Raw genomic sequence first — 12,968 nt, forward strand, 5'->3', positions numbered from 1 at the left:
AGCTGCAACATCCAGGTCTGACTCACTCAGCCCGGGGACGATTCTCAATAGCCTACCTCTCACAGGTCAACGGGCACTGCCGAAATAAATCTCAGTGGCTTTTAGAGGAGCTCTGCATCCACACAACATCAAAACGTGGTGCGCTTTGCTTTATTTTTAGATTGCAATGTTCAACCATTGTAAAGGTCAAATGGAGAGTCTGTTGCATTAAGTGATGTCTGCTTTTGGAGCAGGGATCTGTCACTGGGGGGATTCAATCTCGCTTTATTGAATCCAGACGGCAATATGAAAGACGCGCACTAATGAAATAGTTTAAGAGCCTTAGATTCATCTCATTAATGGCAGCTACTATAATTGCATATTAACAACATGCTATAATGATGTTTTTTATACTACTACATAGCTGCCTAATGCTGGTAGAAATGAGCTTGACTCAATCATAGAGATGAAGGGATTGATGGTGTGAGTAAACATATCTTTGAGCCAAAAGGCTAAACATGTGCTCCGCTGATAATTTGATAATTCTTAAATTGTTAAATGCTGCAGCTTGAAGAACGACTCAATGGTTGCCTTCTAAGTTTTACATTAACGGATTCGATGAAAAGACAAAGGAAATCTCGCAATGGACTTTTGACAATTGCAGAAAATAACTTATGTTGCTTACACGTTTCATCATAAAAGATCTTCACACCTTTTATGATCTTTTAAGCGTTGATCCAATTGTCAATAGTAAAAAACGAACGTTGGCCGTAATGATGACTCATTGAGCAACTTTTTAGCAGCCTATTTTTTATAAATGTAAACCCTCAGAAGTCATCAGAGTAATTTACTGGAGAGTTAAATATTGTATAAATAAATATTATCTTGAGTTAGCCACAGACCACAACCCGTTGACTTTGAGATGAGGGAACCAGCAGTGCAAAAATCATTTTAGTTGAAGGGCTCATTCGTGCAGCCGATGAGCCGAAAGCAGACGCACAAGGGGATTTGTTAGCCTCCCCTTCCCACCCATGTGTTTTTTTTATTAATTTATCTAGGGGCTTTTCCTTTTGTTATTGCCAGTGTAGACGCACTTCAGGGATTTAGTTGCTGTTTAAATGCAGAGAAAGGGAAGTTCAGCGCTCTAATTTCCTGTTCACTCAAGTGTGCTCTCAAAAGAGAACACACTCGTATTGTCACACAAGCGATCTCTCACGCACTCACCCTCTCACTCAAACACACAACTTTATTAAAGCATGATCAAAGTGGATTGTTGAGCCACTTTTACGATTTTTAAACACGCGTGTGTTTGTGTGTGAGAGCCTGTGTTCATGGCTGTGTGTGAAGCAGCATTTATTTCCCCAGTAAAACATATGCCAAAAACTGCTGCAGGATGCGCCACGTGACTATGCACCAGCCAATGCGTGAGCTGGGTGAATTTGATTGGCGCCTGATGTGTGTCCTCTGTGGTGTGTGTGTTTCATAAGCCACGTATGGTGCAGGTGCATAGGGCCATTTCAGATATTAATCTGATTAAGCGCAGTCGTCCTCCTCCTGAACCCGGCTCACATGCCGCATGGTTTGCTGCCTCCGATGCTGTCGAGATGTTGATAAAAAGGAAGCCTGTGCAGCTTTTTAAACTACAGCAAAGAGAATGACGTCTCCACTAATTAGTCTCTGTTATATAAACCGTCTGAAGCATTGAAACCACCCTCAGAGCAACATCTACACCGCCAGTTTAGAAGACCGAAAAAAGGGATTTTGCCGCCAAACTCAGCAATTCTTTAGACTTTCCATCCGAAAGTCAAAGTCCCTAAACCGAGATACTGTTTTCACATTTCATTCTAAGGCTCTGCATGCTTAAACTCAGGCCCCCTTGTTTCGTAACGCATCTGCCAAAAAACCACCTCTGATCTTGGCAGTTTCTGAAGCCATCTGACACCAGCGAGTACATCTCCTCCTCACAAGCCCCAGAATCTCATCTGGGTTGTTGAGGCAAGCGTACGGCTTCCTAACACCAAAAACTAGGTCTTGAACAGCGTGTCTGATTATGCGCAGTTATGCATATTTTATGTCGATTTTTTTATTTTCTTCTCGGGGATGCGAGTGCGGTCAGAGCAGCGCAGGTTGACTTGGATTTACCCAGAGGGAATAATTAGCTACCGTGGTCAAACGCCAATGTTCTCTTTTGCACGCCACTTTGCTCCACCAGACAGACCTTATTGGGAAGAATAAGCTGCCATGTGGAAAATGCATTCACATCATTGATACTGATTGTGGGACTTTAGATTTTTATTAAGCAACGCATGAGATGGCTTGAATTGCATAATCCTTCATTTTTTAACCGTAACCCTGCCCTACTCTAACCCTGCCACTGCCATGAAGCACAATCTCATTTTTTGGAGGTGTTTATTTACAACCCTATAAAGTGCCGTGGACTGAATCCCCAAGGTTTGGAAGCTTCCATTTATGTTGTGATGCTCCCATCATTGAAGAGAATATTCCAAGCGTCGCTATGCTGCCGCTTTTATCCAAAGCAACTTTGAATAAGTGCATTCAATGAAGAGAGCACAAAAAGAATCAAAACAGTGTAATTACTTCAAGAAGCCAAAAAAGTGCTAGAAGTAAGTGGCATCATAAGTTCTAATAAAGTGCTACTTTGTCCAGGTGTAGTTGGTAGAGGTGTGTTTCTAGCTGTGTAGGCTCTCTGCTGTCCTGATGTCGTTGGGGAGCTCATTGCAGCATTTAGGAGCCAGGGATGCTGTTGATTGTTTAGCTCTCTGTGAGGTAGGAATAGGCACGTCGGAAGATGAAGAGCAAAGTGAGGTTTGACCTGGTCCTGGATGGAGTTTGGACCTGATCTGTTGGCCGCACGGTGCATAAGTACCAATGTTTTGAAACAGATGCAGGAGGCCACTGGTAACCAGTGAAGGGAGCGGAGTAGTGTGGGTGAGCTGCAGAGGTTGGATGGCGCAAACATGAGGTCAGGTGACGAAATGTGGTGTTGCGGTTTTGTGCAGTTTTGTAGCAAAGAAGAAAGAGAGGTAATTGTGTCGTCTAAATTCTCAGGAAATCTGACTGATATTTAGGGGGAATTTCATTTGAAGATTGTGGAGTATTTTTGGGGGGGGATTTTGCATCAAACTTACATCACCCACAACAAACTGGAGGACAGCAGGCAACCTTTCAGTTACAAATGTCTCCGGCTTTTAAGCTATGTTACACAAAAACACACCTGCAGCGTTGTCAGTGGAGAATAATGGAACTTTTTCAAGAGACAACTGGTGCTTCTCAGCCAGACGCGTCTGCTGATGCTCCTGTAGACATGTTGATGTTGGTAACGGTTTCAATTGAAATGTTTAAACTCGCTGACTGAAGCATACTTTTGCTGACGTCATATGTAAAGGGGTTTATTTGGCTTAAAACTGTTGTGTTCATTTTGCACTAAAAACCTCAATTCAATAGGAACACGATCAGTCCAACAAATTCTGCCAAAATAAGACCCATATGATCTTTCCTATAAAGCCCCATTTTCCACTGTGTTTTAGGAAAACTGCTGAAGTGAATGAAACTTATTACAAACTAGCATTCCTCAAAGGCAGAAATTAGAATTTCCGACCGTGGTTTTATGCCCCATCCAACCAGACACCAGGTGTCCAGATGCATTTTATCTTCTTAGCAGTTGTGAAATGACAAAAAGAATGTGTTTTGTGAGAATAGAGCGAGCTTGGCCTCTCACCACTGAAGTCTAATATGTTCATCTTTAAGTCTCGATTGATGTCATGGACAAATTTGATGAAATTCCCTTAAGGCGTTCCATAGATGTCGTGTTAACAAGAACGGGACGGACAGACGGACGACCAGGAAACAAGAGGCCAGCAGGACGGATAGACGATGCACCTGTTATCCACACAACTGTGACTTCAAGGCCACATGTCAGACACACAAACGGAAAGACCCTTGGACGGACGGGTGCACTGCCACATGCAATGCAGCGAGTGAGTGATGGCGCGAGGGACGGAGGTGAGCAGCTGCAGCGATACGTGGCAAGTTGAAGAAAGGGAGGCCAAGCGGCTATAAATCCTTCTCTCTCCCAGGCAAGCTTGAGGATTACATTTTCATTCTGTCTCTGGTTCTTGCTCCTTCTAAAGAATAAACCCCTGACAGCCTGTTCGGAGGCTCATCGAGCACAGACTCCCTCAATGAGCCTCGCTTCACAGAGAATTCACTCTTGTTGTTTGAAAAACAATTGTACGTGATTGAAATCTTTGTATTTTGTTTTAAAGGAATAATTGCAGCAATTACAGCGCTCATGATGGTGCGAAAGTGACAAAAGCGCTGCTGCTGTTAAGCGAGGAAGTTGAGTCAGAGAGACCGCTTTTTCCAATCCCCGTTTTTTTATCTCATGCTGTCAGTCTTTTCAACTATTTGTACTTCATACGTTGCCAATAAAACGGAAATGAAACTTGTTCTGAGCTCATCTCGACTTTGAAAAACCGGGCTCCTCCAGATCCCAGATTGACACTTCCTCTCTAGTCTATAGTTGTCGTTCCAACGGGACAGTGTGTACATTCCATTGGGGTTGAGGGTGGGGCGTATAATTTGCTCACTGTACAGGACTCATGATGCTGTCACACCAAAACTTGTGTGTTTTATTTTATTCAAATTACACAACCACATCAACCCCGAACAATTTCCTCAAAGTGTTGTTCCTAGATTGATTTGCTGACCTTGAGGAGTTACGGGAGCCACATTTCCATTAGTTCCATTTCGGTTACAACAATAACTGACATTTCACATTCGGATCAGTATTGAAATTTAATCGATTCTTGCCTCTGTCAATCACAATTATATTTTTTGAGGTGCTGCCAAGAGAGCACATAAACAAAAAAATCAAAGCAAAGGAAAGGAAAATATTATTTGCAAAACTGGTTTTGGTAGTGGCTAAACACAAAATTACATTTTAAAAATAACTTTTGCTGATATAATAATATTTTAACACAACTACATAACATACAAAATAATGCAAGCTGTTTGACTTTGAACTTTCAGTAGTGTAAACACTTCTCTCTTGTCATATTATTTGCATGCATCGCTTTCATTCGTTGCGTATTGTGAATATAGACTTAGGTGCTTATTCTCAGGGCTCATATAATCATGAAAGCGCCAGATGCAAACCACGAGGGGGGTTTTATCATTGGATAATTTGATCATTCACTCACATATTTTTTCTACTTTGTGTCCTGTGTGTAAACCAGAAGTCAACGTTGGCTTATTTATCAACTTTCTGTTGTACTGAAATAATTAGCAGTGATTGGAACAAAAACCAAACACCCTAAACGGAAAACTTGTCGTGCCACCTAACCGACACGGGGACTCACTCGTGCTGCTGGAATGAGAATGGCTTGTGTAGGATATTAGAAACACATTGACAATGCGGTTCATAAAATTAATTAAAATGCATGTAATGTACACCAGAATACAGCCATGATTCTGAAACTGTGTAATCAATAAAGTAATGACAATATTGTAAAACCACTGTAATTCTGCAACTGTAATAGAATAATACCAATGCAGTTATGATTGTATTTAATGTAATGTAATCAACTGGAATGCATGCATGTAATACTTGCACAACAACTGATATTGACTATGGGCCATTCGAAATCCGAGTTACATTGAACTCACCAGAAGACCACTCCCAGAGGTGTGGACACTAACTTTCACACCTTTAAGCATTGTTATAAATACCTGTAGGAACCATTGTTCTCGAGTTCGCTGGTGGAGGCGACAAACGGGCACTAGGGATGGTCAAAGGACTGACCTGGGGCCTGTTGGTTGCTGAGTCCAGCAGCTCCTCAGCTGAGATGTTCTTTTTACCACAACACCATCTCCTTTATTAAATACATTTGATTTAACCTTTTGATCAGCGATGACCTCTGTCCGTACGGCGTTTCTTCATTTTTGAATACAACACTTGCATGCAGTGGTGTAGTCTATATTTTTGTAGTGAGTATCCTGTGACTGCCGGCTGACGGGGGGAGCGTCCATTAGTTAGGAGAATGCATCCGTTAGTAAGCGAGGATTGCTGTAGTTTTTGTAGTCTGTACTCTGCACTTTTTGCTACTTTGCACTTCTGGTTGGATGTTAAACTGCATTTCGTTGCCTCAGTACTTGTACCCTGTGCAATGACAATTGTGTGTTCTCTGGTCGGCAAAACTGCCGTGCACGGTAAAAGGACAAGAAAAACGCCTGGTGACGCGTGGGGAATGTGTCAGAGGGACGAGCGCACATAATTAGGAGAAAATCCAGTCAATTTTCAAAATGAAACATTTTTCAGAAAAAAAATATATATAAGCTTTCTGTGGTGCGGCCCGGTACCAAACGGCCCACAGACCGGTACCGGTCCGCGGCCCGGTGGTTGGGGACCACTGAGACTACACCACTGCTTGCATGGGAAAAAACTAAATGATATTTACTATATTCACTGGACCACTTTATATGAGCCTCGGTATTCAGAGGAATGTGCACGGATACAAAAACTGTGACACCACCAAGGATCTGAAATTACTGCTCACAATGGTGTAAATTATTGAGGTGTTGTTGAGAAGCGAGTAGCGACTGAGTGAACGGTGAGACTATTTATAACATGTGCGAGGGAAAAAAAACGGAGCATCCTGTTCCAGAGAACTTGTGAATGTTTTCATCATATCATTTGTGGTTTTGAGCTGCAATCTTTTGTTATCATTAGCTACCAGCTTATGACTGGGTGTCTCTATGGGATATAACTGGTAAGTGAGAAATCATTAGTTTTTATGCTTCTCGCCATCATCATGTGCTCGATGGAGGGGTTAAAAGCTTGAGGGACAGCACAGCTCAGATAATGGTCAGCGCGTTTGATCCAGTCACACACACAGCGGCAAAAGTCTGGGTCGCGTCTACAACGGAGCTGCGTCAAGAGATATCGTTTGGCCGCTGTAATGAAGCTGGTTCTCCCCGTTTCTGTCTGGTAACAGCGAGAGGAGTGACGCCTCGCTGGCAGAGGCCTTCAAAGCCAGCAGCGAGGAAGGGCCTCTCGTCATTAACGACTAATGTATAAAGCAAGTCAACACTACCATTGACGGGGGTTATTTCAACTAGTCACAGTGTTGGATTATTCTCGTGCTTCGGGTTTTAAAAACAGTGTGGTATGTAGCCGCTATGGAGGACTAAATGTGCCACAATTAGATAAATAAATACACCATTAAATAATTACTTAAATGTGTCATTCATTAATTAAAATTGGAATTAAATAAATAAATGTGTCATTAAATGTGTCATTAATTAATTAAAATACCTATTCATTGTATGTAAAATGCATATATAACTATTTCACTATTTACATTTACATGTCATGATCCTGCGTTGCAGCGCTTCATGAATTACTTAAAACTGTCAAACTGACCCATCAAAAGTTGGTAGGCGGAACATAACGCCTGATTGGTTACCCTGTGCATCAAGTCAAGACAAATCAATTCCAGATAATGGATTGCTGCAGAGCTACTGAACACATTCCAATACACTGGGTGACGCTATTCACCTCTACGTTGGTTTGGATACGCTGTTAAACAGAACTTTCATTGCAACGGCTAAAAATCAAGGAGATGACGCGGTCCTGGTAGCCCCAATGACCAAGGACGCAGACGCCGTGCGAGGTGCAGGACAAAATGTCAAAAAGTTGCCCGGAGCTGCTGAGAGAAGCAGCGAATTTGATTGAGGAAGCTCTGAGCAGAAGTCCAACGGCTCCGGGGGCTCAGTCACAGCAGATACCGGCCGCTCAATCACGTACACCTGTCCAAGGTAAGCTAAGTAATTTCATGTTAGCCAGGTGTGCTACTCACTAATGATTCGGGACACACGTGTGGGTTAAATTAGATCGACTCGAAAATGTATTTGTATGTGGTATGATGTTTCGTGCGCGACACGTTCGTTGTTAATTGGTGGAGCATAAAACCCGCTAGTTAGCTAATGGTGTTAGCTGGTTTGAGCATCCCAAGATAGAAGTAGAGACTGTTTTAGCTGACTGGTGACCATTGAGCGGTGACGTTTTTCTGTGTTGCAGCGGAGGTAGCAAGGCTCTTTGCGCCATACAACATTGGAGCCAGAAGGAATATGACGAGACGACCAGCACAAGTCCAAGTTAGCCGAAGAAGCTACACACATACTGTCTGTTGTTTGGCTGACCACAATGCGGATAAAATTCCAAGCGTACTGGTTAAAGCTGAACTTCTTACTTCAGGACTTGGAGAGCAAAAAGTAACATTTTCGGTCGGCGGCCCACAACACCAATTATTCAAATACCAAATACGCGTGTTGAGTGAAGTCAGACCATCAATCACCAAGCACATCAAAACGACAGACAAATCTTACACACCGCTGCGCTCCATTTAACCGCGTGATTGACACCCATCGTCTCATTAACTCGCCCTTAACAAACCGTTTTATTCAAACGAATTCAAGCCAGATCGAAATGGACCTGGAGTTATTTCATTTTTTTTCTTTTAGAATAATAAGGAATAGAGAAGCACTCCACAGGTTGGATGATGATAACACAATCGGTGTCTTACCGCGAGCGGCCAGAGAGCTCTGCAGCATCAGCATCAGCACCGCGCCGACGGTCCCCATTCGCCGGGCCGGCAGCCCGTCCGGCGCTCGCGTCCTCTTCCCGTTCCCGGGCGAACAGGCGGCCGCAGTCCCCGCAGCCGTCATCCGTGCCGCCGGAGGGGAAGAGCAGGGGTCCCCTCGGTTGTTCAGCCCTGCGGCCCCGGGGCCGCTGCCGCTGCCGGAGAGGAGCGCATGTTTTGGAGCCATTGGTCAAACAATTAATCCGGAGCGGAGAACGTCTAACGGCGCTGCTGCGGTGAAAGGCATCCGAACAACGTGCGGACAAGCGGGGCTACGCTCTCCATGAGCCCGCTGCAGGCCTGCGGGGATTGACCAGCAAACAAAGAGATTTTTTTTTGGTTTCTTTTTTTTTTTTATATGCTGTTTTTACCGTCTCACTGTTTCGGTTTCGGTTTCTGTGCGCGCAGTTTGATGTCCCTGCTGCGACCGCAGAGCGCTCCTCATGAGTGCTCCCCGCTCCCCGCTGAGTGCTGCGTCATCACGCGGATGCGAAGACAGAAAACCGCCTTATGCCGCCTTCAAAATAAGGCGTTGAATTGGTCTAGAAATGGATTTGGCATGGCGTGGATAGAGATGTACGTCACTGCTCACTCACAAGTCAAGTCTGTCCACTATAGGCCGCCAAAGCAGTAATTATGATATATATTTAAATAAGCTCAAAACGTGCCCCTTATATGTTTATAGAAGTATGAATAAATGCAAATGACACCAACGGCTGCTGTTGCACTGCTGTGAGTGGGTTGAAGTAAGTAGACGACCTGCGTCTCTATTTCATAAATGTTACATTTAAAAAGTAAAACAACAGGATGTATTTTAAGAGTAACGTTTGGCTCTATTGTGAGTTTATTAAACTGTAAATGAAATGCCCAGAGAGGAGAGATGGGACCAAAGCATGCAGGATAAAAATTTAGCATTTGTAACTATTACAATATTCCAATACAACTTTGCCACAACTTCTGGACTTGTTTTCATGTAACAGTGCAGCTACAACCATTTCAGATCTGCCAATTGCGGAAAGGATGGATCCTACATTCAGACCGACTTGAGGGATAAAAGCCAGAACATCTCACATCTTTAAATGTATTATCATTCCATAATACCACATGTTAGGTTGGCCCAAACCTATTTTGGGATATCCAGTGGCAGATCTCATTTTACTGGCTAGCGTTAGCTACGTGGCTAAATTCTTTAAAGCTATTCCAATACTCTGATACCCATTTTCCCTCTGAAGTACGACTCTTTCAAAGTTGTATTTTGTAACTGTCTTCAAGTAAATGTTTTGCTGAATGAGTAAACTATCCAGCTTCCGGTCGTGTTTCTGCGGGTAGCTTGACGTGAGCTTGTGGCGGGTAGAAACAGCTCTCGCCGCCGGGTTATTTGGTGTAATTATGCTAAAACTACAGTGAACAGACGGGTCACAACGCTCCGGCTAGAAGAAGAATAAAATAATTCACAGTCTTTCTTTCTTCTTTAATGGGCCGTGGCGTGATCCTAAAGGACCGACATATCGGAGAGGTGATCTGAGATCAACGGGAGGCCCTGTCCCCTGGTTGGAGGGGATACGAAGAGGACGATTTCCGTGGAGACCAGTTTATTGGTGCAAAATATCGGTGTAAATGAATTGCTTGTGTTTAAATATTGTTCAAAACACTTTGAATTAAAGTATTTGACTGTGGATAAAAGTTGTAAATAATTACAACCCAATTATTTCCTTATACACTCACTGCTTTCTGATGGCTCATGTTACATTTGCATATTTTCTATTAAAAACACAGCAGCCTATATGTCTAAAGGTGTATTAGACAGTTTCCACTTCATACTGTCCGCTTACACATTGGCAGGTCCTCTATCGCACACACACACTAAAGTCACTCAATGAGGTGGCCTCGTTTTGTTTGCAGCTGGGAGAGAATTATTGTTGGAATGCATTAAGCATTCCAAGTATTGTTCTTCGAATCTTTATTCCGCCTTCTTCTTCTATTTCTTCCGTCGCACCTTTCAACTCCTTCACACTTTCAGCTATTAAAACCGTTCCAATATTAAAATATTCAACTCGTTTCCGGCTTTCCAGCTATGACTTTTCAGCATTCTACCTCTTAAGCGTGAATTTATATAAATCAGTAATCATGAATATTTCTTCTAAAGGTTTTCCATTGGAGATCGCGTTCAAATCCTCTTAAACTTCTTCAACTTTCAGATTTTTCAGCTTTGCTAATCTTTCAGATACAGACACAATTTCAACTTTCAAATGTTGACACAAGTCTCAACTATTTTATGAAAAAAACTGCTTGTTGATATCTATTCTACTTTTTTCATAATCACTGATTATGTTTCACTAGTTCTTCGCTCTGTTGCGTTTCTTAGAGTGTGGGGCAGCGTCAGAATCTGGTTAAAAAAAATATGGAACGGTCCTCAGAGCCAAAGTGTACACTTTTGAGGCTTCACTTTTAGCTTAACGTGATGGCATGGTTGTGCTGCTTGTAGTCATGTGGCTATGGAATCCCAGAGTTCTTTAGTTTTGGCCTACGGAGACCAACAGTCACACAACCTCTGCTAAAAGCCCCATAGGCTCCAATACAAATCTGCCAACATATTTCTCAAAAAATCCAGAAGGTACACGTTTTGTAAACTGCGACAGGAGGCGTATTTATTACCGGATAGACATTAAAAAAAACCTCCCTGCGTTCGGAAGAGTCTTGGGTCTCGTAAAAAGGTCGTATTTTTTATATAGCTGTTATAGTTTTGCGCTGGTGGATACTTGTTTGAGGTGTGGATTCTGTGTAACTCGCTGTCCTGTCTCTGCCCTTTGCAGCAGCTCGTTAATGAGCCCAGGTGCGCCGTTGCCGTGGTTACTCCCACACACGCTGCAGTATCGCTGTCTGTGACTCACAGCTGCTCCTAGTACCTCATTAGTGGAGTCACATGACGCAGCTATGCTTTCTGTCAACAGACCATGATAATAAAGACACTTCATTACCGTGGATACCAGCACACACGCTGCATTTTGTCAGTTGGTCAGTTTGTGTCACACAGCTGATCCATAATAATTGATGGAGTCACATGACGCAGATATGCTTCCCCCCCTCATTCTCCCCCTCTCTCTCCTTTCCTCCTCCTCTCTTTTCTGTTCCTCCCCTCTTTCTTCCTCCTTCTCTTTCTTTCTCCTCCACTCTTTCCATTCTTCCCCCTTCCCTTCCTCACTATTCCACCCTTCCTCCTCCTCCTTTCCCCTCTTTCTTTCTCCCCTTTCTCCCTTCCTCCTCTTTTTCCATTCCTCCCCTCTTTCTTTCTCCCCCTCTCTCTCCCTTCCTCCCTCCCTCTCTTCCCCCCCCCCTCTATTTCCATTCCTCCCTCTCTTCCCCCTCCCTTCCTCAGCCTCTTTCTTTCTCACCCTCTTTCTCTTCCTTCCTCCTCCCCTCTTTCTTCCTCATCTTTCTTTCTTCTCTTCTCCTTCCATTCTTCCCCCTCTCCTTTTCTCACCATTCCACCCTTCCTCACCCTCTCTTTCCATTCCTCCCCCTCTCTTCCCCTATCTTTCTTTCTCCCTTCCTCCTCCTCTCTTTCATTCTCCTCTTTTCTATTCCTCCCCTTTCTTCCTCCTCCGCTTTCTTTCTCCCCCTCTCTCTACCTTCCTCCTCTCTTTCGTTCTCCTCTTTTTTATTCTTCCCCTCTTTCTTCCTCCTCCGCTTTCTTTCTCCCCCTCTCTTTACCTTCCTCCCTCCCTCATTCCCCCCTCTCCCTTCCTTACCCTCTTTTTTATCCTCCTCTTTTCATTCCTGCCCTCTTTTTTCCTTCCTCCTCCTCTCTTTTGTTCTCCTCTTTCCATTCTTCCCCTCTTTCTTCCTCCTCCTCTTTCTTTCTTCTTCTCTCCTACCATCCCCCCTCTCCTTTTCTCACCATTCCACCCTTCCTCACCCTCTCTTTCTCCGATCCTCCCTCTATCTCCCTTCTTCCTCCTCTCTTTCCATTCCTCCCCCCTCTCACTTCCTCACTTTCTCTCCCTTTCTCTCTCTTCCTCCCTCCCTCTCTTTCACATTTGCTCTCTCTAATGTGCTCTCTCCTTCTACCTTCCCCAATGCCAACATTTTAAAATATATCCCCCATGGAGGGAATTTTACTGTAGTGTTTGTGATGAGGTCTATCGATTAATAGTTTGAAGGACAAACATTCTGCCCCCCCACACCCAACAACTACTAATATCACTAGTACAACTAGTAGTGCTACTTCAACTAATACTGCTACTACCATTACTAATACTACTACTAGTATTTCAACTGGTATTAATACTAAATTACTCATACTACTAATACTAATACTAATAGTAG

General features: G+C 43.4%; 1 protein-coding gene and 1 long non-coding RNA gene across 7 annotated transcripts in view; one reads left to right on the plus strand and one right to left on the minus strand.

Moving 5' to 3' along the window:
* Positions 1 to 9,120, minus strand: part of LOC120812567 (UPF0606 protein KIAA1549L-like) — an 82,826-nt gene extending 73,706 nt beyond the window's left edge. For all 6 annotated transcript variants that reach the window (XM_078097753.1, XM_078097752.1, XM_078097751.1 and 3 more), the window contains exon 1: positions 8,586 to 9,120. In XM_078097753.1, the coding sequence (XP_077953879.1) occupies positions 8,586 to 8,829 (244 nt within the window). In that variant the 5' untranslated portion in view covers positions 8,830 to 9,120. The remainder of the gene's footprint in view (positions 1 to 8,585) is intronic.
* On the plus strand, positions 7,498 to 9,117 carry LOC144391182 (uncharacterized). The gene is made up of 2 exons (XR_013455066.1): positions 7,498 to 7,818; positions 8,081 to 9,117. It is a non-coding gene; the product is annotated as an uncharacterized LOC144391182 (long non-coding RNA).
* Positions 9,121 to 12,968: the final 3,848 nt, after the last annotated feature.

The sequence above is a fragment of the Gasterosteus aculeatus genome, chromosome Y (assembly GCF_964276395.1).
Source record: "Gasterosteus aculeatus chromosome Y, fGasAcu3.hap1.1, whole genome shotgun sequence".
In the NCBI taxonomy this organism is placed as follows: Eukaryota; Metazoa; Chordata; class Actinopteri; order Perciformes; family Gasterosteidae; genus Gasterosteus; species Gasterosteus aculeatus.